Raw genomic sequence first — 24,702 nt, 5'->3', positions numbered from 1 at the left:
AAATATCTTATAGTTATACCTCAATAAAACTAAAATTTAAAAAGAAAGGCTTAGATGACTAAATGTTGGGAGATTTCTTGTAGAACTAGTCAGATTATATTTACAGCCTGACTTGGTGAAGCTGAACTGTGGAGGATGATATAATATCTGGTGCATATATCCTTGGAGGTTTGGAAAATAAAACTTGATCTCTCAATATAGGGAGGAAGAAGATGACCAGGTGTCTAGTTTTATTCTCTTTCTGTCTGCCCTCTTTGTTCTTCTGATTTCTCTTATGAAGAAAAAAAAAGCACACATGATTCATTCTTGTGGCCTTAATTGATCTTTGTGATATGCTTAGCAGGTTCTAGGGGGGAGGTTGATAAGTTACTTTAATATTTATTGGCTGCTTCTTTCTGTTACACTACTGTTCTCCTGTAGTCTGAAAGAGAGTGACTTGTTTGTATGTACCTTCATTTAAGGTGGAACTCATTGTCACTTTTATTGTGGGTTGTTTTTAGAGACATCTGAGAGCTTTTTGTTTAAAGATTCTAATTTAGTCTTCCCTTTTGAGGTAAAAATGACCCCAGTGAAATTGTCAGTGGTCTGAGCTGGTCTGTTTCATCTCTTGCTATTCTAACTAGAAACATTAAAAAATGTAATTAGATCAGAAAAATTTTTCCAGAGAAGTTCCTTTTCATCCTTTGACAAGTCTCAGAATTTCTGTCCTTGTTGCCTACTTTCAGGTAAAACTTGCTGGGTTTGGACTGTCATTAGTGTTTTCCGTGGTCTAGTCATAGCATCACCACCAGGCCCTTATTTCACCTGTGCTGTCTTTTTTCTCTCTAGGGAATGGGGCTTGTGATTGCTCAAGCTTTATCTGAGTACAACAGGTAAGTCCATCTGCATTCAGTTTCATTTGAACTGGTTGAGTCAGGAACAGGTTTGTTAAGAGTTCTTGGGTGAATATCCCTTATCTATCCTAGAAGAGTATTCAGAGGTATAGCTGCTGGCAGATGCATTTGCTCTAGCTTGACTTGTTGGCTTTAGCCGGGGTGGGTTCTAACACTAGGAGAAAAGTAGCCACCACGTTAGTGTCCATCTTTTGTTTAAGCAGTTCTTAACGTTAAACATTCTTTTGCAACCTTTGACATTTTGTTGCAGAGCATTTTAACAAATTTTCCAGCCACAGGCAGGCTATTCCATTTAGCTCGATGTATCATTTAAATACATTTCTATGTAAAAAAAAAGGTTGTGAAGTGCTGCTTTTTTTGTATGCTTATAAAAAGGAAGAAAAGAGATAGTGCTGAATTCTTTTGACAGATATTTCTTTTTTATCAGTAATCAACTGCAGTTTCTCAGAGTCTAGTCTATTCTGGGGGCTCTTTTCTTTGATGCTTGCTTTCCCCCCACCCTTGCTGCAGATGGGGAGGATTTGGTATTCATTGAATGGAAACCAGAATTGTATCTAATCCTGGCAAGGGCCAGGCAGGATCTTTCTTACTCCTTTCCAGACTTTCCTCACGTACAGTTGGGTGTTGGAATTTCAAATCTGTCCCCATCTCCACAAATAGTTGAGCTCACAGATTCCCCTCCTTTTCCTTCAAAAACAAACAAAAATTTCACTGTTACAGCCTTAATTTTACTGTCACACTTTTCAAGTAATAGTCTGTTTGGGAAATAACTGGATCAGCCATATGTTAGAGCATTTCACACTTTTGCAGCTTGCTTTCTAAGTCTCTCCTGAAGTAGCTGGGCGTTTTGGTGTATGCTACCTCAAGAGCAGATGGGTGCCTCTTAGCTTGCAAGGCAAACTGCAGAGGCTCGGTTGTTAGAACGTTTTTGTTTTCTGGAGTCAGTGAATTCTGCCAGTGAGCTGCCCTGATTACCTAGTATGCCAAGGACAAAGACATATGTGATAAATAACACTAAAGTTGAATTTAGTTATTTTTGTTCAGGCAGTATAAAGACAAGGAAGAAGAACACCAGAGCGGTTTTTTCTCTGCTTTAACAAATATGGTAAGTCCTACTTGTCTTTTTTTTTTCCTTTCTCTCTCCCCTGCTCAAAAATATATGAGATCTATAGGGGTAGACAAGTCTGGACTCAGAAGTTTAGATATTTGAGATAATGGCATGATGAGGGGAGAGAGGCTGCTCATAGCAGATATTTTGGAGAGCTGTATCTCTTCTAGTGATTTCCAAACCCAAGTTAGGCAGGGCAAAGAAGAGCTCTGATTTCTCTGGGGCTGGTTTTTTGTTTTTTGTTTTCTTTTTTCAAATTAATTCAATTTTTTTAAGGCTACAAAAAAGAGAAAGGTTCATATTAAGCCAGACTTCTGCTTCCTGAAGAACTGGCTCTGAAAAAAAAGAACCAGGAAAAGAAAAAGACAGTTGGCTCTGTTTGAGGACAGGTATGGAACACAGCATAGAGGGTTTAGATCTGAATCCAACCATAAGCAATCCTTGGCTGTTTGCTGTGACCCCTTCATCATCATTCGTCCTGGAGTTGAGGGATTGGTGCAGTGATCCGAGCCACTCATCTAAAGGTTTGGGATCTGGGCTGAGGAGTCCATGGTCTGGGAAAATTACTGGTTCAGTTTGTAGGACTCTTGAGCAAGGTATCTCAGCCTTAGCATGGTAGGCGTTTTAGGCCAGATAATCTGGGACTAATTTTTAAGAGGTAAATCTAAGGTCTCAGAATTTAGACAGATTCAGAAAGTCTGTGTTCTTGGTTATTAGTATTCAAGTAATCAGCCCTAGGCAAGACAGATTTTGAGTTCATTGTAAGGAACAACAGGCCCTGTACCATCCCCACCCCCCAAAAGGCAACTTTTCCCCCTCTGCCTTTTTCATTCTCAGAACCTACTTTCAAGGAAAGGACCGATAAGCTCTTTAATTCTGACGCACAAGTGGGTAGTCCCTCAGATGTCAAACAGTGTAAGGGCTGTATCAGTATTTGATTAGATGCATTAGATATAATCCTATTGCTTCCAGGGACTTTTGCCTTTTTGCCAAGAAGAAAAAGTTTTGTACCAAATAAATGGAGCTCCGGCTGCATGGATTTGGGCATCAATAAATAGGTGGAAAAGGCAGTGTTAGAAGGATGGGCATCTATCTCTGCCTCTGATAACCCATATATCAGGGCAACCTATTCCATTTGCTCATTCAACTGCCCTGCCTAGGACACAAACAAAAGATTTCATGATGTGAAAGATGTATAGTAGGTTTCATTTAGACCAGGGGTCCCCAGCTTCTGGGATCTAATGCCTAATGATCTGAGGTGGAGCTGATACAATAATAATAGAAATGTGCACAATAAATGTAATGCACTTGAATCATCCTGAAATCATTCCCCCATCCCCAGGTCTATGCAAAAATTGTCTTCCATGAAACTAGTCCCTGATGCTAAAAAGGTTGCTGACCGCTGATTTAATAGTTCTGGTCTGAAACCCAAATATTCCCTCAAGATGACTCTATGCTGGATGAACAGCCTGCTTTCTGTAATGCTCCTTGTGAGTTAGTTTGTTTCAGTTAAGCAGCTTCTAGGACAGAGGCAAAGTGATGAGGATGTTTAAGTTATCATTTACTTGCTGTCAGTGGTTACTGAACTAACACATAGGAGACCTGGACAGAAGTACTGGGATGGTTTCTTTTAAGTCCCTTTAAGCAAAGATAGTTTAGGAGAGTTTCATTACTTATTACTTATTGTTTCATTACTTATTCTTTTAAGATCTTCAAAGTGAGCTGGTTTTGTTGTGTGTGACTGGTGGGCCAGGGTTCCCTCATGCTGCAGCTTTTTTTTTTTTTCACTGATTAAAGGCTTTGTAGGGCCCAGAGCTCCTCTCACATTTCCCTGCTATAACTCTGCAATTCCCCTTTTCTTCCACAGGTGGGCAGCATGTTCATAGCAGATGCCCATGAGAAAATCTCAGTACAGTAAGTGCCTGACATTCTTGTGCGGTGACTTGAACTTCGGTGTGGACTCTTACTGGATATGAAAGTGTGAAACTTTATCTCTGCAGATTCAAACTTTTTTGATGATCTGTCAAATGTTTCTTGAGTTTTAAATAATGGAACTTGCATGTATTGAGCTCTAAGAAGTTGTAAAACTGTTCCCAGCTATCTCTGAAAGGAAATAAAGAGGACTTGGTGTCTGAGGCAGTTAAGGACTTAACTGGATTGGGGTGAAAAAGTGAAAAGGGGAAATAGTGAAGTACCTGACCTGCCTCTTGAGAAACCTATATGCAGGTCAGGAAGCAACAGTTAGAACTGAACATGGAACAACAGACTGGTTCCAAATAGGAAAAGGAGTACGTCAAGGCTGTATACTGTCACCCTGCTTATTTAGCTTATATGCAGAGTACATCATGAGAAACGCTGGACTGGAAGAAGCAGAAGCTGGAATGAAGATTGCCGGGAGAAATATCAATAACCTCAGATATGCAGATGACACCACCCTTATGGCAGAAAGTGAAGAGGAACTAAAAAGCCTCTTGATGAAAGTGAAAGAGGAGAGTCAAAAAGTTGGCTTAAAGCTCAACATTCAGAAAACGAAGATCATGGCATCTGGTCCCATCACTTCATGGGAAATAGATGGGGAAACAGTGGAAATAGGGTCAGACGTTATTTTTATGGGCTCCAAAATCACATCAGTTGGTGATTGCAGCCATGAAATTAAAAGACGCTTACTCCTTGGAAGGAAAGTTATGACCAACCTAGATAGCATATTCAAAAGCAGAGATATTTCTTTGCCAACAAAGGTCCATCTAGTCAAGGCTATGGTTTTTCCAGTGGTCATGTATGGGTGTGAGAGTTGGACTGTGCAGAAAGCTGAGTGCCAAAAAATTGATGCTTTTGAACTGTGGTGTTGGAGAAGACTCTTGAGAGTCCCTTGGACTGCAAGGAGATCCAACCAGTCCATTCTGAAGGAGATCAGTCCTGGGTGTTCTTTGGAAGGAATGATGCTAAAGCTGAAACTCCAGTACTTTGGCCACCTCATGCGAAGAGTTGACTCATTGGAAAAGACTGTGATGCTGGGAGGGACTGGGGGCAGGAGGAGAAGGGGACAACAGGGGATGAGATGGCTGGATGGTATCACTGACTCGATGGACGTGAGTCTGAGTGAACTCCGGGAGATGGTGATGGACAGGGAGGCTTGGCGTGTTGTGATTCATGGCATTGCAAAGAGTTGGACACAACTGAGCGAGTGAACTGACTGACTGAAGAACAGATCTAAGGAATTAAAGTGCTGACTGTATTTCCTTCATATAAGCCCAAAAAGGAAATAATGGAGCATTAGAAACTCAAAGGGATTTATAATGAGGAGCTGGGGTGAAATCTTATTTTGATGATTATACTCTTTTACCTTCTTCATTATAAGAGACTCTCCAATTTGTTCTCTTTTTCTTTAGAACCAATGAGGCCATCCTTCTGGCACTTTACGAAGCTGTTCATTTAAATCGCAACTTTATCACAGTGTTAGCCCAGGTTGGTTATATTAAAAATTTCAGTTCTTTTTCTCCCTGACTTTCATACAGATTCCCTCCTTTGAAAAGCCTATCTGGCTGTGCTCATGTAAACCCTGCTTTGCATTGGTGAGCCATAGTTAGTAACTAAAGAGTTGCATCAGTTGCCTTTGCTTCATGCTCTCCTCAAATATATATGTTTCCATCTGGTGCTAAAATGGAACTGGTAACATGCCAAGTTAATGGTCTTGACCCTTTGACTGGTTCTGCTAACCCAAATGAGTTGAGATTATTTCATTTTCCTCACTGGAAATCCCTTAGTATTATCTGCCCATACGGATTTTTTTTAACAGGCTTTCTGCTTCCTAAACCTCTGTGTAATTACTACCAGAGAAGAAATAGGCCACGTCACTTATGTTATTATCTCATCCATTTCCAGAGAAGAAAAGTACAAAATATCCTGTGTAGCATAAGGTTAGCTGTTAAACAAAAAAAAAAAAAAGGTCAACAAATATTGAAAGCAGAAAGTCATAGAATCCTGAGTACTGGGTCACTTGCCTAAGGGATGTCCTAAGTTGTTGGTACAGAAGGAACTTAAATTGGCTGAGAACTCAAGTGCTGCCCATGAAAGCTGTCTTTAAAAATTGATGAAGTGTTTTTAAGGTCAGACTGTTTAAATTATGTGTGAAGTTTTCTTTTAAGGGAAAGTGTGCTTATGCTTTTCTCAAAGGATAGTTATGTATGGGAGCCACTGAGTTTCAACAACAAAAAAGGTCAAAAAGCTGTGCTGGTTTTGGGGTCTGGTTTGCTGATTTAGCAGTTCTCATTTTTCACTATTGATCACATGAGGCTTTATCCATGATTCTCATGATGTTCCTTGTTAGCTCTCCAAATTCTGTAATTGATTTTAAAGGAAAAAGTGAGGAGGGTAAAATCTGGTAAAACTATTGGGGAAGAGAGGGGAATAGCCATCACTAAGCCTAATCTCAAGAGCTGATGTGGCAAGGATGGCTAAGGAAGGTAAGGGAAAGAGGAGTCATCTCTTTTGGTTCCTAGTGGATGTCTCCACCCGTTTCTGCCTCCCCACCCCACACACTCTTGTTTGTGGTGGAACAAGGAGGGCTGCCCTCTGCATAGCCCTTCTTAAAGTATCTGTTATCCCATTGGCTCACCTGCACTTGCTAGTTGACTTATGTGGTCATCAGAATAGTCTGTAGATATGTTTTAGGTTGATCAGATAAATAGTCCCTTCTCAGATTCAGATAGGACTGCAAGTGCCCTTTTTTTGTGTGTGGAATATTTCTGTGTATTTGTTTACCCCAGTTTTTTATTCATACGGTTCTGTAGGTAGACTTACATAATGGGAACTTAGTTACTTAAAGAAAACTAGCCTGCAGAGCTTATTAGAGTTTAGCAAGCATCAACAATAATCGGGTACTAGTAGGAACTAAATGTAGAAGCAGTCTCTCCTCAGTGAGCTTTCTGTCTGTTTATGAGGCCAGGAATACCAGAAAGGTTAAGCAGAGGACACCCACAATCTTCTCTTTTCTTATCCTTATCTGTGTTCTCTTTCAGAGTCATCCAGAAATGGGCTTGGTGACAACCCCTGTCAGTCCTGCTCCAACAACCCCAGCCACACCACTTGGGACCACGCCACCCTCCTCTGATGGTAAGTCCATCACCTCCTTTGTTTTCTTGATTAATACAATCTTGAATCTTTAGGGGTGAGTGTAGTTTTTTTTTTTTCTGACAAAAAGCATAATTGTTAGTTCTTTTGCTTAAGAAATTATCTTTAGGATTCGTGAAACTCTAAAGAAAAGATAGTCCAATGCTTTCCTCTGTATAAGAAGCTATGAAACTCCAGCTTGTCCTCCTTAGGGAATGGTTGTAGAATCATGGAAATGCTAGATTTAAAAGAGAACTCAGAGATCAGTGATGCCTGTCTTGCCAAACTCAGGGTACTTGTGAAGCTCAGATGAGATATTTTATGAATATCTCACTGAAATAAATGTAAAATGGTAAAATCATCTAATGTTATCATTTGACAAATGAGGGAATTGAGGCCAGGGGAGTATGAGGTTTGCCTAAGATTAGTGAAAGTTGACACTAAGAACCTTGCATGGATCATGGTTGGGACTGTGCCTGTTTTGTGCACCATTAAATGTCCAGCATAGTGCCTAACATGGTTATTGCTTAGTAAATGTTTGTTGGCTAAATGAATGAGAAAGTGAACTTGGAATTTGCTCACTGTTATGTGTCTGCCAGGCAAACCCAGTTAGAAAATGACAAGTGTGTAATAATTGGGAATTTGCTGGGTATTTAAGATTTCTCTCCTTTAAAAGATAACAACAACAAAATTCTACTGTATAAATCTTATCGCTGGAAGTTATGAAAAGGGTAATAGAAAAGAAATTAAGAATTTTGCCCAACAAACTTTGTATTAACCTGAATTGGTTCTAATGTCAGCTGAGTGTGCTTGAGGGAATAACTTAACCTAAAAATAGTCTTGATTAATACTTGATGTTTTGCCTCAAATGTTGAACTTATTTTGGGTAAAAAAATTGTGCCCCTCTACTGTCTATATTTGACATGACCATCTTTGCTCTGCTGTTTCTCCTTTAAACTTTGGTATAACACCTGCGGCATTAGCATTTCAAGGTAGTACAAGCAGTATTAGTACAGAAGTATTACTGGTAGGTGCCACTGATTTTCATGTCTGGTAGCAAATTGGATCTGTTTTCAGTTGATAGTCAAATTCCAAAATACAGATTTCCCCTGTTCTCTGAAAGCAGAGCTTTCCTACACAACCTTTTGTAAGCTGAAATTGCGTAAAGCAAAGAAGCAAATATCTTAGGTTGCATCTTGTTAATGGATGCACAGAGTAAATTTAGATAAAGCACAGATGCTCACAGACGCAGTTCAGAACTGGGTAGCTTGATTCTTACATGCTGCGTGTAGTTTGTGGGGATGGAATTGAGTGGTATCACTCTCACTGCTGGGGATGCCAATGCCTCTGTTACAACTTGCTGCAAAACAAACGCTGCACACTTTTCGTTTTTTGCCTTTTGTCTTTGTTTTGTCTCACCCTATCACTCTTGTTTCTTGTTACTTTCATTTCTAATTGTTGATAGGTGGTAGGATTTTTTTTCTACTTTTCTTTGCCTGAATTTGAGAAAGTAAAGTTAAATGTGTATACTTAAAAAATTTTTTTTCAGCTTTATTGAGGTGAGCTGATACGCATATACATTGTGAGAAAATTCCCCGTATCTATTAACACATCCGTTACCTCATGTATTTTTCTTTCTCTTTTTTCTAGGGGATGAGAACATTTAAGTTCCACTCTCTTAGCAAATTCAGCTATACAACATAGTATTATCAACATGGTTACCATTTTAATATATTACATTAGATCTTCAGATTTTGCTAATCTGAAAGTTTGTGTCCTTTTACCAACCTCTCCTTATTACCTCCATCCTCTAACCCCTGACAACCACTTTTCTACTCTCTCTTTCTATGAGCTTGACTTGTTCTTTTAAGATTCCACATGTAAGTGATGCCATATAGTGTTTGTAGTATCTTGGCTACTGTGAATAATGCTATAATGAACATGGGAGTGAAAATATCTCTTTGATATCCTATTTTCATTTCCTTTGTATATATACCTACAAGTAGGATTGCTGGATCATATGGTAGTTCTGTTTTTAATTTTTTGAGGAACCTTTATACAGTTTTCCTTAGTGGTTACACTGATTTACAGTCTCATTAGCAGTACATAAGAGTTCCCTTTTCTCCACCTCTGTACTAATACTTGTTATCACTTGTCTTTTTTTTGGCCACATGGCTTATGAGATCTTAGCTCCCAATCAGGGATTGAACCTGGGCCCTCTGCTATGAAAGCCCAGAGTCCTAACCACTGGACCTTCAGGGAATTCCCTCACTTGTCTTTTTAAAAAATTTAATTAAAAAACTGTGGTATAGTTGATTTACAATGTTATATGTTTCAAGTATACAGCGTAGTGGTTCACACTTTTAAAGATTATACTCCATTTATATTGGAGAAGAAAATGGCAACCCACTCCAGTAATCTTGCCTAGAGAATCCCATGGGCAGAGGAGCCTGGATAGGCAACAGTCCATGGGGTCACAAAGAGTCAGACACAATTGAGTAACTAAACAACAAGTAGTTACTATAAAATATAGGCTATATTCTCTGTGATATGTGATATATCTTTGTAGCTTACTTAGTATATATAATGGTATGTACCTGTTAATTCCCTACACCTATTCTGCCCCTCTCCATTTTGCCTTTTTTTCTTTTTTAACATTTATTTATTTTGGCTGCACCAGGTCTTTGTTGCATCGTTTGAACTCTTATTTGGTGCATATGGGATCTAGTTCCCTGACCAGTAATTGAACCTGGGCCCTCTGCATTGAGAGCACAGTCTTACCCCCTGGACCACCAGGGAAGCCCCTGCCTTTTTTCTGAAAAGTGAAAACCGTCTTTAGACTTTGCATTAGTGAAAACAAATACTAAGATAGTTTTTTTTTTGTGGAGGCGAAGTGGCTTTTATAAAATAAGCTTTTGAAGAGCAGGGCCTACCTGTATCTTAATGAGAAGGAACATGTAGTAGGATTGCCTGCTTGTTCTCTGCTTATTCTGCTCACCAAATAATATTCCAGCAGAAATACTGTTTTTTTTTTCCTTTGATGATGAATCCTTCCTGGTTACCATGGATATCAAAAGGCTTGTGTGTGTGTGTGTGTGTGTGCGCGCGCATGTGCACACGTTTGGGTTCTCATAGGTATATCTACACACACACATATATCTTTGTCTATATCTGTATTTCTGATTTCATGTGATGTTGGGGTTTGGCTGCTTTAGAGAACCGCCTTTCAAACTGTTCATTGTGAACACTTCACCCACACACTTGATTATGCAACTTGATTTGTGCTTACTTACTTACAACCAGTGAGGTTTTACTTTTTCTAGTGGGAAGATTGGAGTCAGCCCACTTTCAAATAACTATCTCCCTTGACAAAGGCTGTTGGGAAGAATTACGAAGCCAGCGATCAAGGAATAACTCTTAGGAAGCAGATTTTGATTTGTGAGGGATTTTATTCTATTGATATTGCTTCTATTTTTTTTTTTCTTTTTCTTCTCTCCTAACTTATTTCCTTTTTGTAGGGGTCCTAAGTCTTATAACCCTATCCTCAAGTTTTGGTTTTTTAATTGGTTTTTAATATAACTGGTGCTCAGTGGCCTAGTTATATTTAAAGGTATGTCACTGTTGCCATTATTTTTAAAAAGTCAGCAGTTTAGCTATAACAACGTTTGTTCTCAGTTCAGAGTTGACATTTGACAACTCAGCCGTGGCATGGGAGGATTTTCTTGTAAACTAAAAATACATATACTTCTGTATTTCTAAGTATTATGTAAGACAGTTTTCTAGTTATCTCTGTGTTTGAGTTGGGAGAAAAAAGTCCCACCTACCAGACCATTGCCTCTTTGTATTGGACAAAGGAAAGATTATGGGCTCTGAGCTTCAGAATAGGCTGTAGTTTGAAATGACAGTCTCAAGTCATTAATCTATAACATGAATTTTAAGATATATTAGTATTTCAGCTAAGTTTTCATGGGTGAAAATATGACAGAAAACTACAGATCCTCTAGTTTTTCTAGGCAATCATGAGTTTCCTTTTTTTGTATATTATGTCTTAGTGTAAAAGTACTTACGATGTCTAAATCTCATTTAAAATATTAGAAACTTGGGAATCTGTATTAAGACTATTCTGTGTGGGTCAGCCCTAGTCTGGTCCCTTGTTGTTTATTGTTACTGTGGCACAGAGAATGTGAGCAGGGGTAGTGTCTCCAGCAAGCAACTTGGTATATACAACTCTATTCTCAGTCAGTAATGTCCACCTGTTTTCAGCCTGGTATTCCTTAAGTTCCCTTTTGTGGGGAAGGGATTAAGAAGTAGAATTCGAATGTATTTCTGTCTTAACTTTTTTTCTTTCCATCTTGCATATTTCCAGCCTAAAGGCTCATTCTCTGAGCAAGATTTTTCCATATTAGGAATGAATTGTCATTTATTTTAAGCAGTAGACTCATCAAAGCAAGGCTCATTTATATTCAATACAGCTCTTTCACTTAGGTACAAATTAAAGTGCTTTTTAGAAGGGCCTTGAACCCTTTTGGTTTGCTTGGAACTAGAAAGTGGAATCAAAATACCCTTCTTAGAACATTGGGAGAAAAGCACTCTTCCTTTAGACAGGCATTTTTAGATAGGAGAGAAGTACTTTGGGCTTAATCTTGGGGGTAGGAAGAGCTGTAGAGGCCTAGGAAGACTAGATGATAAGCACTCAGTCTTTCCTCTGTTTTGGAGAAAGATTCTTTTGTGATTTTCTTGCCTGCTGGCAAGTTGTCTGTATAGGTAGAAGTGTTAAATGGAATATGTTACAGGCTGAATGCATTTTATCTGTTCTATTCCAGTTATAAGTTCTGTGGAACTCCCACTGGATGCAGATGTACAGACCAGTAATCTACTGATAACCTTCTTAAAGTACAGCTCGATTGTCATGCAAGACACCAAAGGTAAGGCATTCTCTTCTGAGAGCTCAGGAAGCAGGAGGTGGTAGGTAGCTGCTTAGCATGATCAAGGAGCAGCATTAATACTTGTAAGCTTTGACGAGATGACCCATTGGGACCTCCTTGCAAAGTGATGGTCCTGATTACTGGAAAATTTCTCACTGCCAGATGGCAATTAGATGGTGTTGGGAAAACCTGGAGCTGGAGCTGGAGCGGGAGTGCTCCAAAATAGAATAGAGAAAATAAATTGATCTCTACAAAAACTAGCAAGTCTTCTTAATAGATTTTGGTAAGTAGATGCAAACTCTTTGTGTGGGAAGTGAGGGGATTATTAGCATGTTTCAGGGAATTCCCTTTTGAGGACAAGAACTGAAAACATCATCTCATAGTGAGAATTAGAACTATTGTGCAGAGTACAGTAGGAAGAGGTGAGATTCAGAGGGACTGTGTTTTTTTAACACTTAAAATAGAAGTGTTAGTCCTCGTCCGTGAAATGCAGAATGGAAGTGGGAGAGAAATAGGTATTAGAAAAGCTTGATGTTATTCTGTCTAGTTTTCCTCTTCTTCCTCTGTTGATGATTTTTCTATGATCTTTTAACTGGTGGTAGGGTAGTGGAATAGTTGGGCTAGAAGAAGAAATTGGGAAGAAACCCTACAAATTCTGTTCAGTATGTATCTCAAGGTTTTTGTTTTTTTAAGCCTAGTTTTTTCTTTAAACTGGATCTATATGAATGTTTACAATTTTATTTATTTATTTCTAGTATATATATCTATTGTAAAATACATATAATGTAAAATTTACCATTTTAACTATTTTTAAGTGGCGCTAAGTATAATCCCATTGTTATACATGCATCAGTGTTTCCTGAGGCCATTGCTTCTCCTTTTTGGAAATCAGTAACCTCTCCCTTTTTCTGGAAATACTGCAGCAACCACAGAAAGCAAAAAACTGCATAGATGTGACCCTGAAAATAGATTTCTAGCTTTGCTTGATATAACACAGTGAATTGAGGCCCTTGACACTCACTTTTAGCTTTAATGGTTATATAATCCTCATTGTACTGGTCACTGTGCCATCCATAAAATAGAAGGCAAAATTGAGGGTAGATTAATTGCAGCATGCGTGGTCTCAGGCGGTTTCTGTAAATAATAGCTGGGTTAGATCTTTGCTAAAAGGAAGCCTTAATATGGTAGGATAAGGCAGCCTAAATATGGTTAAGTATGATGAAGAGTTAATTTCAAAACGATACCTGTGTGGCTTCACTGGCCCAGCTCCCTTCCTGTTGATTAAGACCCTGACTTGGCTAACAGGATCTCATTATGTTTTTAGTGGCAATAGAAGCAGCTTTTTCTTGGCTCTGCTCCTCCTTCCCCTCCCCCCAGTGCTATTTTGTCTTCTTTATTATATATCATTTGCTGCCTATGAAAATACTTTAAATATTTATTACTATTAGATTATAAAGTTTATAATAAGCATAATAAATAGCATAGGATAAAAAGTATAATAATAAAATGAATGTATGTGAACTTATCAGTCAACTTAAGAAACTATTAATGCTGTTGAAGCTACCTGTGTGTCCTTTCCCCAGCTATTCCTCTCCTCTCCATGGTTCAGAATTTTGTGTTTATTATCGCCTTGATTTTGGCTGTGCTTTCAAAGTCTTTTTTTTTTCCCTGAAGTTATTCTGTCTTGGTATTGTCACCCTGAGGGAATATCTGCTCATGCTTTAAGATAGGCAAGAGATAAAAATACTAAAAATATATATCTGTGCATACATAGCCTAAAGTTGATAGAGCAATGTTTATGATGTTTGGTGTGATTAAACTTATTTTTTATTGTTCTTGTTTTTTTGGGCTTTTATGAATTTTAAAAATGAATAATAATGAAATATGCCTTAGTTTTGTAATCAGGAACAGTTTATTTTAAAGTGGAGAGATAGCTGCAGGCTTTTCTGCAAGAGTTGCTTATCAGCTTTTTGGGGAAAGGGAAGGATAGTGCCAGAGAACTCTGTGACCAGGAGAGGTAGAAGAGTCTTACAAATTTGGGGAAAAGGAAGGATAGTACCAGAGAAGCTCTGCGGCCAGGGGTAGGTAGAAAAGTCTCACAAATCTGGTTTTGCATCAGCAAGGCATTTCTTTTCTGGCTGCTTAGGCACTCTGCTGTAAGCTCCAGAATGTCAGATAGGATCATCGTCATTACTGTTTTGCACCGCCTATCCCTAAGGAGAGGTAAATGTATTTCTTTGACCACGACCCTCCTTATGCCTTCTAACTGTCAGGTTTTGGTTTATAGATTTCATCTTTGAGGAAGTAACAGGTTAATGTCAGGATGAGTACTGTTAGCTAACTTTCATAGCACGGTAATCTGTTAATAGATCTCTCCAGAATGGACTTCAGTCTGGGTCCTGTCAAAGCTAATTTGAAACAACATAAGCCATTTTTCTGTTTTGGATATGCTGGTATAACCCTCTTTTTACCTCCACTTCACCACCTCACCCACAAACATCCTAGAAAGCAAAAAAGTTATAATGGTTCTGGTAATTGGCAGTGATGGGTTAGCTCTTTCTGGGTCCTTTGTGTGGGCTTAGAGCCCTGTTATTGAGGTTGCTTTCTTTTTTAATAACTAGAATGTGAGTTCTGGGAGGCCACAAACCTTTCTTTAGTCCAGTACTGTATCTCTGCTGCCTAGCATAGTGCCTGCCACATGTGTGTATGCTCAGTCAGGTCCGACTCTTTGTTACCCTCATGGACTGTAGCCCTCCAAGCTCCTCTGTCCATGAAAATTTCCAGGCAAGAATACTGGAGCGGGTTGCCATTTCCTCCTCCAGGGAATCTTCCCGAGCCAGGGATGGAACTCACGTCCCCTGCATTGACAGGCAGATTCTTTACCACTGAGCCACCAGGGAAGCCCTACCTACCACATAGTCGTTAATAAATATTTGTAGAGTGAGTAGCTTTGGCAGGAAGAAAAATGATCAAGAGTTCCCAACTTTCCTGGTTGTAAGTAATGTTCACATTGTAAGGAGAGCGTGAGCTGGACCCTAGTTTCCAGTTAATTTTTTTCTGGTTCTGCTGCCAGTTTGCTATGAACAGTTATAAAAATGTTCTAGATTTTGTGGTAGATGAGTAAAGATGGTGGTGCTTTAACTAGTGAATGAGGTGGACTTGGAAAAGGAATGGATCTGATTGTCCGGAAGCGAAAGGCTGATATGGAAACAAAGGGCATGGCCCTGATTTGGGCCACAGTTTTAAGGACTGTTACAATAATTGAATGGTTCCCAGGAAGATGTTTAGCTGTCTGTCATACTACCAGAAGACTTAAGAAAAAAAATCTTATGGGAGACTTCTTTTGTCTAGAAGAAAAGCAAGAATTACTTTAGTAAAACCTTGATTTTCATTCATGAATTCTTTAGGGAAAGAAAGTGTGAATGTTCTTTTTGATGATACACATCTTTATTCTCTATAGAAATATGGTCTGGATGATTTAGAGAGAACGATTTATTTTTTCTTTTCAGATGAGCACCGGCTTCACAGTGGCAAACTCTGTCTGATTATCCTTACATGTATTGCAGAGGTAGGTCTCACCAGCCTTCTGGTATGAGCTAATCTCTTACAAAATGCCCTGTTTTCTACCCTTCTCTCCTGTTCCTGTCTCTTGACTTTTAGGGACCTAAAGTTTGGGAGAGAAAATCTTCCCCCTTTATATTATCTCCTCCACTGGAATGGAAGCACCAGTAGGTCCTTTGTCTTCTTCGCCAATGTTTTCTCAGTGTCTGGCACGTAGTAGAGGGTCAGTTAGTATTTACTGCATGACTTCATAATGAATTCATATGATAACTGCTATAATTGAGAACTGGAAGATTCTAGTTCTTAAGAGTTTGGAACTCTAAAGAGACTTACACCTCTTCAGAAAAAAAACAGTCCTGTCCCTTTAAAACTATTTATATTGAATCTTTTGCATTTAGCAAAATGAAAAAAGGAGCTCAGGTTTCTGTGGGGAGAGGTGGAGAGAAAAGCTAAGGGATGGGCATTGGAAACTGAGTAAAGTTGGGTTGATTGTAGTTTGATGAAGAACAAGAACCAGAGGGTAAATAAAGAAGAGAAGATGCAACTTGGGCTTTGGAAAGAGTCACTTTTGGTTGAATTAATTAGGCCTGAACTCACCTTATATCTTGTTGGTAACAGAGGTCTGGCAGAAATTGAGTCAATTTAGAGCTGAATTTATAGTTTCAATCTCCTCCTTCACTTACTCCTCATTTCACTTACTCCTTTCCTTTCCCAAGAAAAATAGTTAAGGTGTGGTCCATGTAGAGCACAGATCTCCCTCAGTCTTTCCATTTTTATGTTTGCTGTGGAAAGTTGACCTGCTTTTCACCAGGTTAGGAGTAGCCTAGAAGAGCTGCTTATTAGCAGTGGGCCTGGTGTAATTGCTTTTCAAAAATCTTTCTAAGAAGATAATTAAAGGAGTTGTTTTTCACAAATTGTAGCAGTTCCTAGGAATTGGAGTTTGTAGGCATGTCAGATCTTCAGAAAAGTTGTTGGGAAAGAGCCAAGGGATGTTTATTACTGATTCATTGTGAGAGTCTTTTGATTTTCCATCAGTCTTCAGCAAAGCCAGGGATATACGGGGTCTTGCCTGTTGCCATGCTGCCTGAGTAAGCAGTTTTCTTTTGCTGTGCCAAGCCTGTTCCTGGTGTAGTGCAGACCTTTCTTCTTAATCTCAGATCCTTATGTGTAGCCTGCACATGTAACTGGCAGTCCCTATGCTCCTTGGGCAGATGGGAAGGAAGAGAGAATAGGAAAACAGATTCCTCTCAGCATTTGTCTCAAGTGCCTGTGCCTTAATTTTTATTGTTTGTAATTTGCTTTGAGATTTTTGGCCAGTTAGAGGCCTACTGGGAAATTATACTAAAGTGAAACCTCATGGCTTAAGTAGGGAGTGACATAAAGGCTGTAGTCTTCTCCTATTAGCTCTCTAACTGGTCCTTGAAAGGAGTTCTTTTAAGACCTGTAAATCCTTGGACTTTAATAAGAGTATAGATTATAGATAGATTATAAAAGGAGTTTATAGCTCTCTTTCCCTCCTTATCTGTGTTTTTATTTTTATTAGGATCAATATGCCAATGCATTTTTGCATGATGACAACATGAATTTTCGAGTAAACTTACATAGAATGGTAGGTATGACTTTTACTTCTTGTTTTTTCTTAGAGGAATTTTTTTATGTTGGCAGAATTGGAGACGATGACATTGATCCTACTAGAACAGATGTGGGTGGAAATTTATCCTAAAGGGCTCTAGCTTAACTGCTGTTCAGAAGACACATGCCTGTTGTTGGAATTTTTTGTGTGTGTCTTAGAGGTGTTACCTACTCAATAGAGGGTGGAAAGATCCACAGTCGCATACCCATGGCAGTAATATTATTGTAGAATGTATCAGGAAACTTCTCTGGTGGTCCATTTGTTAAGATTCTGTACTTCCACTGCAGGAGGCATGGGTTTGATTCCTGGTCAGGGAACTAAGATCCCGCATGCCACCCAGCATGGCCCAAAACTAACAAACTAAAAATAAGCGAACAAAAAAACCCCAAAAAGGTATATCTTGACATTGAATGTATCAGTAATGTAGATTTCAACAAGGAGACGGGCCTAAGCCTTTTGTTTTCAGAATATACTGTGATTTTTGATTGGGTGATGCTAGATCCTGCTTATTAGATTTATTCATCTGAGAGGTGGGGGAAATGAATATGAAGGATCAAGGAGTTTCCTAAAACTTGGAGGTATGTTCAGAAATAGCACCTTGAGGTTTATATTTAAAACTTCCTTTAAAAAAAGCTTTTCCTTTTTTTTTTGAACTGCTAACTGTTGCTGCCTCTACACAGCCACATTCTCCCTTTTTCTTACTTATTATTTTATCAAAGAAAAATACTAGTGTATCTCTTTTGTTGTCAGTAATGTCACTTGTATAGATAAAATCAAAGCAAAAAAAATAGCTTTCCCCTTATAGTATGCTTCAGTGCCCTGTGGGGCTATGGTCTTGCTGTGAACTGTGTTTTTGTCCCAGGCCTGCATCCATAACTGAGAAGCACTTATATGTCCTCCCTGCCTCACCCAACACCCACCACTTGAAAGAGAAAGGAAAGGTAGCTTCTCTGTAGTAGTGGTTTTATTTTATTATTGTTGTTTCTTCTTTTGGCCAGGCCATGCATTTTATGGGATCCTAGTTCCTTGACCAGGGATTGAACCTGGGCCCCCAGCATTGGAAGCGCAGAATCCTAATCACTGGATCACCAGGGAATTCCCAGTAGTAGTGATGTTATTTGCATGAAAAAAAATGATGGTGAACCATTGGATGTTAGTTCAGATGTCTTATAATCTTATTTCTTATTTGTGTAAAGCCTATGAGACACAGGAAGAAGGCAGCAGACAAGAACCTTCCCTGCCGTCCATTAGTATGTGCAGTACTGGGTGAGTATCATCAAAATGGGCATGTTTCTGAGCCAGTGATAGGTTTTCAAGTTTAAGATAAGGGATAGATCCTATTTGATGTGCTTCCTCCTCAGAGAAGAAGTTACTAGTTGTATTTCTTCCCTGGCCTAAGAAACCATGTTTCTTGTTGAGTTTGATAAAGCAATCCCAGTGAATTTAATGTTCAATTAAAGGGTGCCCTTGTTCAAAGAAAAACTTCTTTCTAGGGAGACAAATATCTAAGCTTGATACATAAATTTGTAAACTTTATTACACCTGATAAAGATCTCAAATTCTTCCCTCCATTTCTTGGTCCAAATTGATGTGTCAGTGAGCCAAGAGGCGAAAGTTCAAGGTTTAGACATACAAAACTTCCTCTGAGTAAATTAAGCTGAGAGGAGCTGACAGAGCTGACAGATAGGGGGCTGTATTGCAAGTAATTTTGTCTGCCCAGAATTCTGCATTTTCCTCAGGGGAATGATCTGAACTCTTAATCCCATTTCACTGTAATATTCAGCCCTACTTCCTAAATCTACTTGATTTTAAAAACAATAATTAAGACTATATAGTAAGCTTTTATTGACCTAAACCTCCCCAGTCCATTTTGGTCAATATCTGTCAAGCTGAATGTGATAGGAAGATAAGAAAGACTGATATAGCTTTAGAGTTTGAGTCTCTGGATACACAGATGTGATCCATACCTTTCTCTCTGCTTGCCTCATCACTTGGTTCTCAGAATATTATTTCCCTCTGGCATTTTGCATTAGTGCCATGGTATGAAATATCTGTACAGTGAAATCTCCCTTGTATCTGAGTTTATTGGCAGGTCAAAGTATCCTTCTGAAGTGGAAGGGTAAACTAATTTTCTTGTTACCTTACAAGTGGCAGGTGGTGAAAGTGTTGCAAAAAGTGCCTTATATAAAATAGATTTAAATGCATGTTAATAAAGATGTGGTTAGTTGATGCCACTCAGCATGGGTGTAAGGTATACTGATAAAGTTTTTCTCCCAACTCCAAAGGCAAGCAATGAATTTCATTTCTGATTGATATGATTTTTCTCTTTTTCCCATTCAGACCTGATGGTGGAGTTTATTGTAACACACATGATGAAGGAGTTTCCTATGGATCTTTATGTGTAAGTACCATGGTTCATTTAATGTGTACAAATCTATTTTATAGAATTAAGTGTAAGAAGTTTAATAGTCACAAAATTTTTATGTATACTTCACTTCAGGAAAAGCACATATATATGCAGAGAAGTGTCAGGGAGTGTTTTATGGCCTGGGTTTATACATTTTTCCAGAAAGAGGGGAAAGCACAAACCACATATCTTCATTATCACTTTTAGGCATACTGCATGAAGAATAGGGCTGATATGTTGAAGCAGAGATCATGGGTGACTCTTGTATCCAAACATGGAATACCAGCAACCCACTTAGTCATCCCTAGACCTTGGCATCAAAGGAGTCAGCAGCATTTAGAAGGTAGGGAAAGGCCAGAGAGAAAGATCTTTTGGTTCAGTCTTAGCCTACATTGTACTAGCAACCTAGTCAGGATTCTGCTAGCTAGTTAGATTGTGTATATATAGTGGCCTGGCTGGGAGTCTCCTGCCTCCCGAGGAGATCTGATTGTCTGTCACAATTCTTTACAACCAGTATAACTAGAAACATCTGAAAGTCTTCATATTTTAATAAAGTTTAAGCCTTTAGGCTTTCTCGCTTCTTTGCTCTTTTAGCATTCTTTTCATTAATGCCTAGGAACAGCTGTGCCATGTTAGTGTGATCTCAAGTATATGTATTTTCTTTATTCCTTAAAACACATCTGGATTCAGTCTGACAACAGAATTAGTACCTCCACTTTTTCAAGTAAGAGAGAAGTTTGGTGCACAGCAAGCTTCAGTTCAGTTCAGTTCAGTCGCTCAGTCGTGTCCGACTCTTTGCGACCCCATGAATCTCAGCACGCCAGGCCTCCCTGTCCATCACCATCTCCCGGAATTTTTTGCTTATTTTAGACGGGATTGCTGAGCGTCAGTACCTCAAGGATTATATTTGTTTTGCCACAGGCTTTATTTTTACTTAATTATCTTATGTTCTAGTATATAGTTTTTTTTTTCTTTTGTAATATATTATTATAGTCTTAGTTTACTCATTTTCCAAGGAAGGAAACTGAGGCTCTGAAGGTTGGATTATTCTGTTAGTAAGCACCAGTGTCTGGACTTGAACCCAAGTTTTCTTACAGTAAATCCTAAGTTCTTCCCACCCCTTGTCAGGTGTATTATCTATTGCTGTGTAACAAGCTACTCCAAAACATAGGGGTTTAAAGCAGACATTTATTACTTCATAGTTTCTGTGGCTCAGCGATCCAGTAGCAGTTTTCAGTATAGGGTTTGATAGGCCTCAGTCAGTATATTAGCTTTGAGGTGAGGTGAGGTGAAGTCGCTCAGTCATGTCCAACTCTTTGCAACCCCATGGACTGTAGTCTACCAGGCTCCTCCCTCTATGGGATTCTCCAGGCAAGAGTACTGGAGTGGGTTGCCATTTCCTTCTCCAAGGGATCTTCCTGACCCAGGGATCGAAGCCGGGTCTCCTGCATTCCAGGCAGACACTTTAACCTCTAAGCCACCAAGGAAGCCCATGTTAGCTTTACTGGGGCTCTACTGGGGCTGGAGAATTGCTTCAAAGCTCACTTACAAGGTTGTTGGTTCTCAGTTCCTAGCCATGTGGGTTGTTTGACATGACAGCTGACTTTCTCCAAAGCAAGTGATTCAAGAGAGAAAGTAAAGGAGAGTGAGAGCACAAGATGGAAGCCTTAGGGCCTTTTATAACCTAATCTCAAATGACGTACCATTTCTGTTGGTCTCACAGACCAAGCCTAAAGCAGTGTTGGAAGGGACTCCATAAGGATGTGAATCCCAGGAGTTGGGGTCCATTGGGGGCCATCTTGTGGGCTACCATAGTTGCATATATACATTGCATCACCAAGATTCAAGCTCACATCTGTCTTAGAGACTGTACTCTTTCTTAAGTACTACTATGATAAATGACGAAGAAAAGATTTGTACAGGGTAACTAATACTCACTGGGGCATCAGAGGAGGCTGTCCTTCACCTGAGTAATGAAGAAATAGTAGGCAGGTTTTGTATGCAGAGGAGTGGGGAGCAACACCCCAAGCAGGGGCCCGGCATGTTCAAAAGCTTGGGGACTTGATAGCGTGGCCTACTTTGGAGAATAGAAAGAAATTCAAGAGGATTAGTGTAGGGTGCATGGGGGAAGGACAAGAGAGTAGAAAAAGTGTTACCGGAACTAAGTAGATGATGGGTAACAGTTACGGTGGGGATGACATAAGACTGTGTTCAGCACTTAGAGTTATGGATACCTATCTGTCTACCCAAACCCTCACATCCCAGCCAGTGATCCTGATCTTCCCTCTTCCCCCTGGTTCCTGCCTTTTTTTTTTTTTTTGCTTTGCTTTGCTTTCTCAGTTCCTTTTCCACCTGCTTCCTAATTGAATGTCCTGAGGTTAGGGAAGATGGAGAAGATAATGAGGCATCAAGCTGACAGAGGCTAGGCAGAAGGTCCCACCTTCAGGCTGAATTCACTTTCTCCATTACTACCCCTGGGCATATTTCCATATCTGCCTCCCCCACTTCCAGCCCTCTTTCCAGTTTCTGGCATTTGGAGTGTCAAGTCCTTTTTAGGTGAACTTATCTGCTCCCAGCTGGGCACCAGGCCAATGTGCTGCTCTCACTTCTCATTATATACTGCTTTTCAGCAGCATACAGCACAATGAGAAATTGAAAGTAAAATAAATTTCTATCATTTCAGATAAGTTTGTAATCCTCCTGGTGAAATATGAAGCAATATGGAATATGGAAAGACTTAATACTCAAGCCAGAATCTGGGTCAGAAACAAAATAGTTTCATATCTGTGTGTGAATGCTGTAGGTAAAGTAATAATGGAGAAAGGTGCTTATACAGGAAAAAAAAAAAGAAAGTTTTGCCTGGAGCAGTAAGAGGTAGGAAAACCCAACCAATTAATTTCCTTTTCTGGCTGCTACTCTTTGATTCTTGCTGCCAACCCCTACTGCTGGCACAGGATTGGGAGTTAGGGGAAATGGTCTCTGAGGAGAGAAAACTCTCCTTTAAATTACTCCTATGTGGAAAACTTGGACTCTTTCTAAATCAGGAATTCTCAGACCTTTGGGTAGAGACTTCAGTAGACCCCACAAGAAGAGTTTCAAGTTAAAGTGGAACTGTCTTGTGTTGAAATAGGAAACTGCTACATGCATGAAAGAAATGCCCTAAGCTGTCAGTTTGGAGTCATTCACCCAGCATATCTTTAAGATCATAGCAGTTCTTAACATTAGCATTCTGTTTGGTAACTAATATAAGTTACTGAGACCACAAGGCAAATAATGTCCCTTGTTGGGTGGCTTCAGGAAAAGGAACGGAGCCTGGAGTGGATATAAAAAGCCTTGGAACCAGAGGGGGCTGGCACCAGAGTGTGGTAACATAGGTGGTGTCTCACTGCTGCTCCACAGTGGCTCAGTGCTGGGAGGATGTTGTGAACAGAGACAGGGTACAGCTGTCCAGATCTAGGACATGTGAAAAGTGCTGGTGTCCAGGAATGTTCTGTGTGTGGGTGGTCATGCATGGACGGTGGCCAGCCACCCTTGCTGGCTGCAGCACCAGTTTCAGCCCCAGGGAGGGACCTAATGACTATCAGTTTAATGGCAAATTGGTAGAATAGTTTGTATTTTCCTGAGTTAAATCATGGCTCAAACGAGGGCATCCTGTAGCTACTGACAGCTACATTACATGGAAGATCACACACAATTTCTAAAAATCAGCAAATGTTTTGGAAAGTATTAGGAAGATTTACACTACAATTTATATCACTTTGTAAGTGGTTTTGATACAGTTTTTTTAGAGAATGTGTTAATCGCTTAGTCATGTCCGACTCTTTGTGACCCCATGGACTGTAGCCCATTGGGCTCCTCTATCCATGAAATTCTCCAGGCAAGAATACTGGAGGGGGTTGCCATTCATTTCCTTCTCTGGGGAATCTTCCCAACCCAGGGATCGAACCTGGGTCTCCTGCATTGTAGGCAGATTGTTTTCTGTCTGAGCCACCATTCTGTATTTTCTATACTCTGTTTAGAGAATAAAAGGGAATTATTTAAAAGTTTTGTTATATGTATTTATATATTTATATTTGTCTGGTTTGTAAAATATTTTTAATATATACTGAAGTCTTTTAAGAGAGATCTCTGTCACTTAGTCCTCTTATAAAATTCTGTCTGAAAGTCTCCTGTAAGACCACTTAGAACTATGAGGAATGGAAAGAACAGAGAGATGCGAATAATGAGGCAAGTAGAATAGGCTAGTGAGGTAGCAGTGCGGGCCCATTCCATTATTGGAATTATTTTGAAAACTTGCTAGACTTTAACTTACAAATTTATTTCTCTTCATTTGTGTCTTTGATATGTTGTCAGGCACTTAAACGTCCCTGTGTCTCACTCCATAAAGGGAAGTTTGTTGTGCTTTTGTTGTTGCTGTTGTTGTTGGTGGTTGGTGGTTGTTGTTTTTTTTTTAACCCCTTTTTCTTTTGCCCTCTGCTAAGAGGCCCAAAAAATTAGCTGTCACCATTTTTGCTTGATTTCATGAGCTGTCAGATTGACATTCTACATATTGAGATGATGTCTGCTGAAGTTAGTAGGATCTCAGGATACTCTGTCTCATATTAAAACCCCAGAACCTGAGAGAGTCTTACTCTCACCTCTAGAAGTATTGTCATTCAGCTGAATTTCAACTGAGGCATATTAGATGTGGAGAAGCCACTTTTTGCTGCACCCTTTTGCCTGGCTTATTTCTGTTTTCTTTGCTTAATTCTTTGGTGTCAGAAGAGTTTCGGGAGAAAGAGCCTCTTTATTTGCCTGAAACTAGCAGACTATCTAGATCTAATTTCCAGAACTTAACAGTTTAGTTTGGGTAAGACTTAAGTGCTAGATCTTCATTTGGTTTGCAGTCAGTATTTCTGGAACTAATGAAGATAGGTCTGACAGTTTCCTGTGAATCTTTTGGTTTGTGTGATGAGCTTGGAGCTTCAGAAAAATATGTTCTAAGACTTGGGCCTCTTTCCTCCCACCCCCAGTCTACTGTCTGTCTCTATATCTGCCTATTTTGGACATTTTACGTAAATGAAATT

At 39.4% G+C, this 24,702-nt stretch overlaps 1 protein-coding gene across 6 annotated transcripts in view; it reads left to right on the top strand.

Annotated features, from left to right (window-relative positions):
• Positions 1-24,702, top strand: part of ARMH3 (armadillo like helical domain containing 3) — a 167,047-nt gene that overhangs the window by 26,791 nt on the left and 115,554 nt on the right. For all 6 annotated transcript variants that reach the window (XM_069567714.1, XM_069567716.1, XM_069567715.1 and 3 more), the window contains 10 exons: positions 829-872; positions 1,938-1,998; positions 3,869-3,915; positions 5,391-5,466; positions 7,020-7,113; positions 11,934-12,035; positions 15,545-15,603; positions 17,140-17,205; positions 18,426-18,495; positions 19,570-19,630. In XM_069567714.1, coding sequence (XP_069423815.1) covers positions 829-872; positions 1,938-1,998; positions 3,869-3,915; positions 5,391-5,466; positions 7,020-7,113; positions 11,934-12,035; positions 15,545-15,603; positions 17,140-17,205; positions 18,426-18,495; positions 19,570-19,630 — 680 coding nt within the window. The remainder of the gene's footprint in view (positions 1-828; positions 873-1,937; positions 1,999-3,868; positions 3,916-5,390; positions 5,467-7,019; positions 7,114-11,933; positions 12,036-15,544; positions 15,604-17,139; positions 17,206-18,425; positions 18,496-19,569; positions 19,631-24,702) is intronic.

Source organism: Ovis canadensis, chromosome 22 (assembly GCF_042477335.2).
Source record: "Ovis canadensis isolate MfBH-ARS-UI-01 breed Bighorn chromosome 22, ARS-UI_OviCan_v2, whole genome shotgun sequence".
Lineage (NCBI taxonomy): Eukaryota > Metazoa > Chordata > Mammalia > Artiodactyla > Bovidae > Ovis > Ovis canadensis.
The sequence above is the reverse complement of the archived record's forward strand: the minus strand, read 5'-3'. Positions and strand labels throughout refer to the sequence as shown.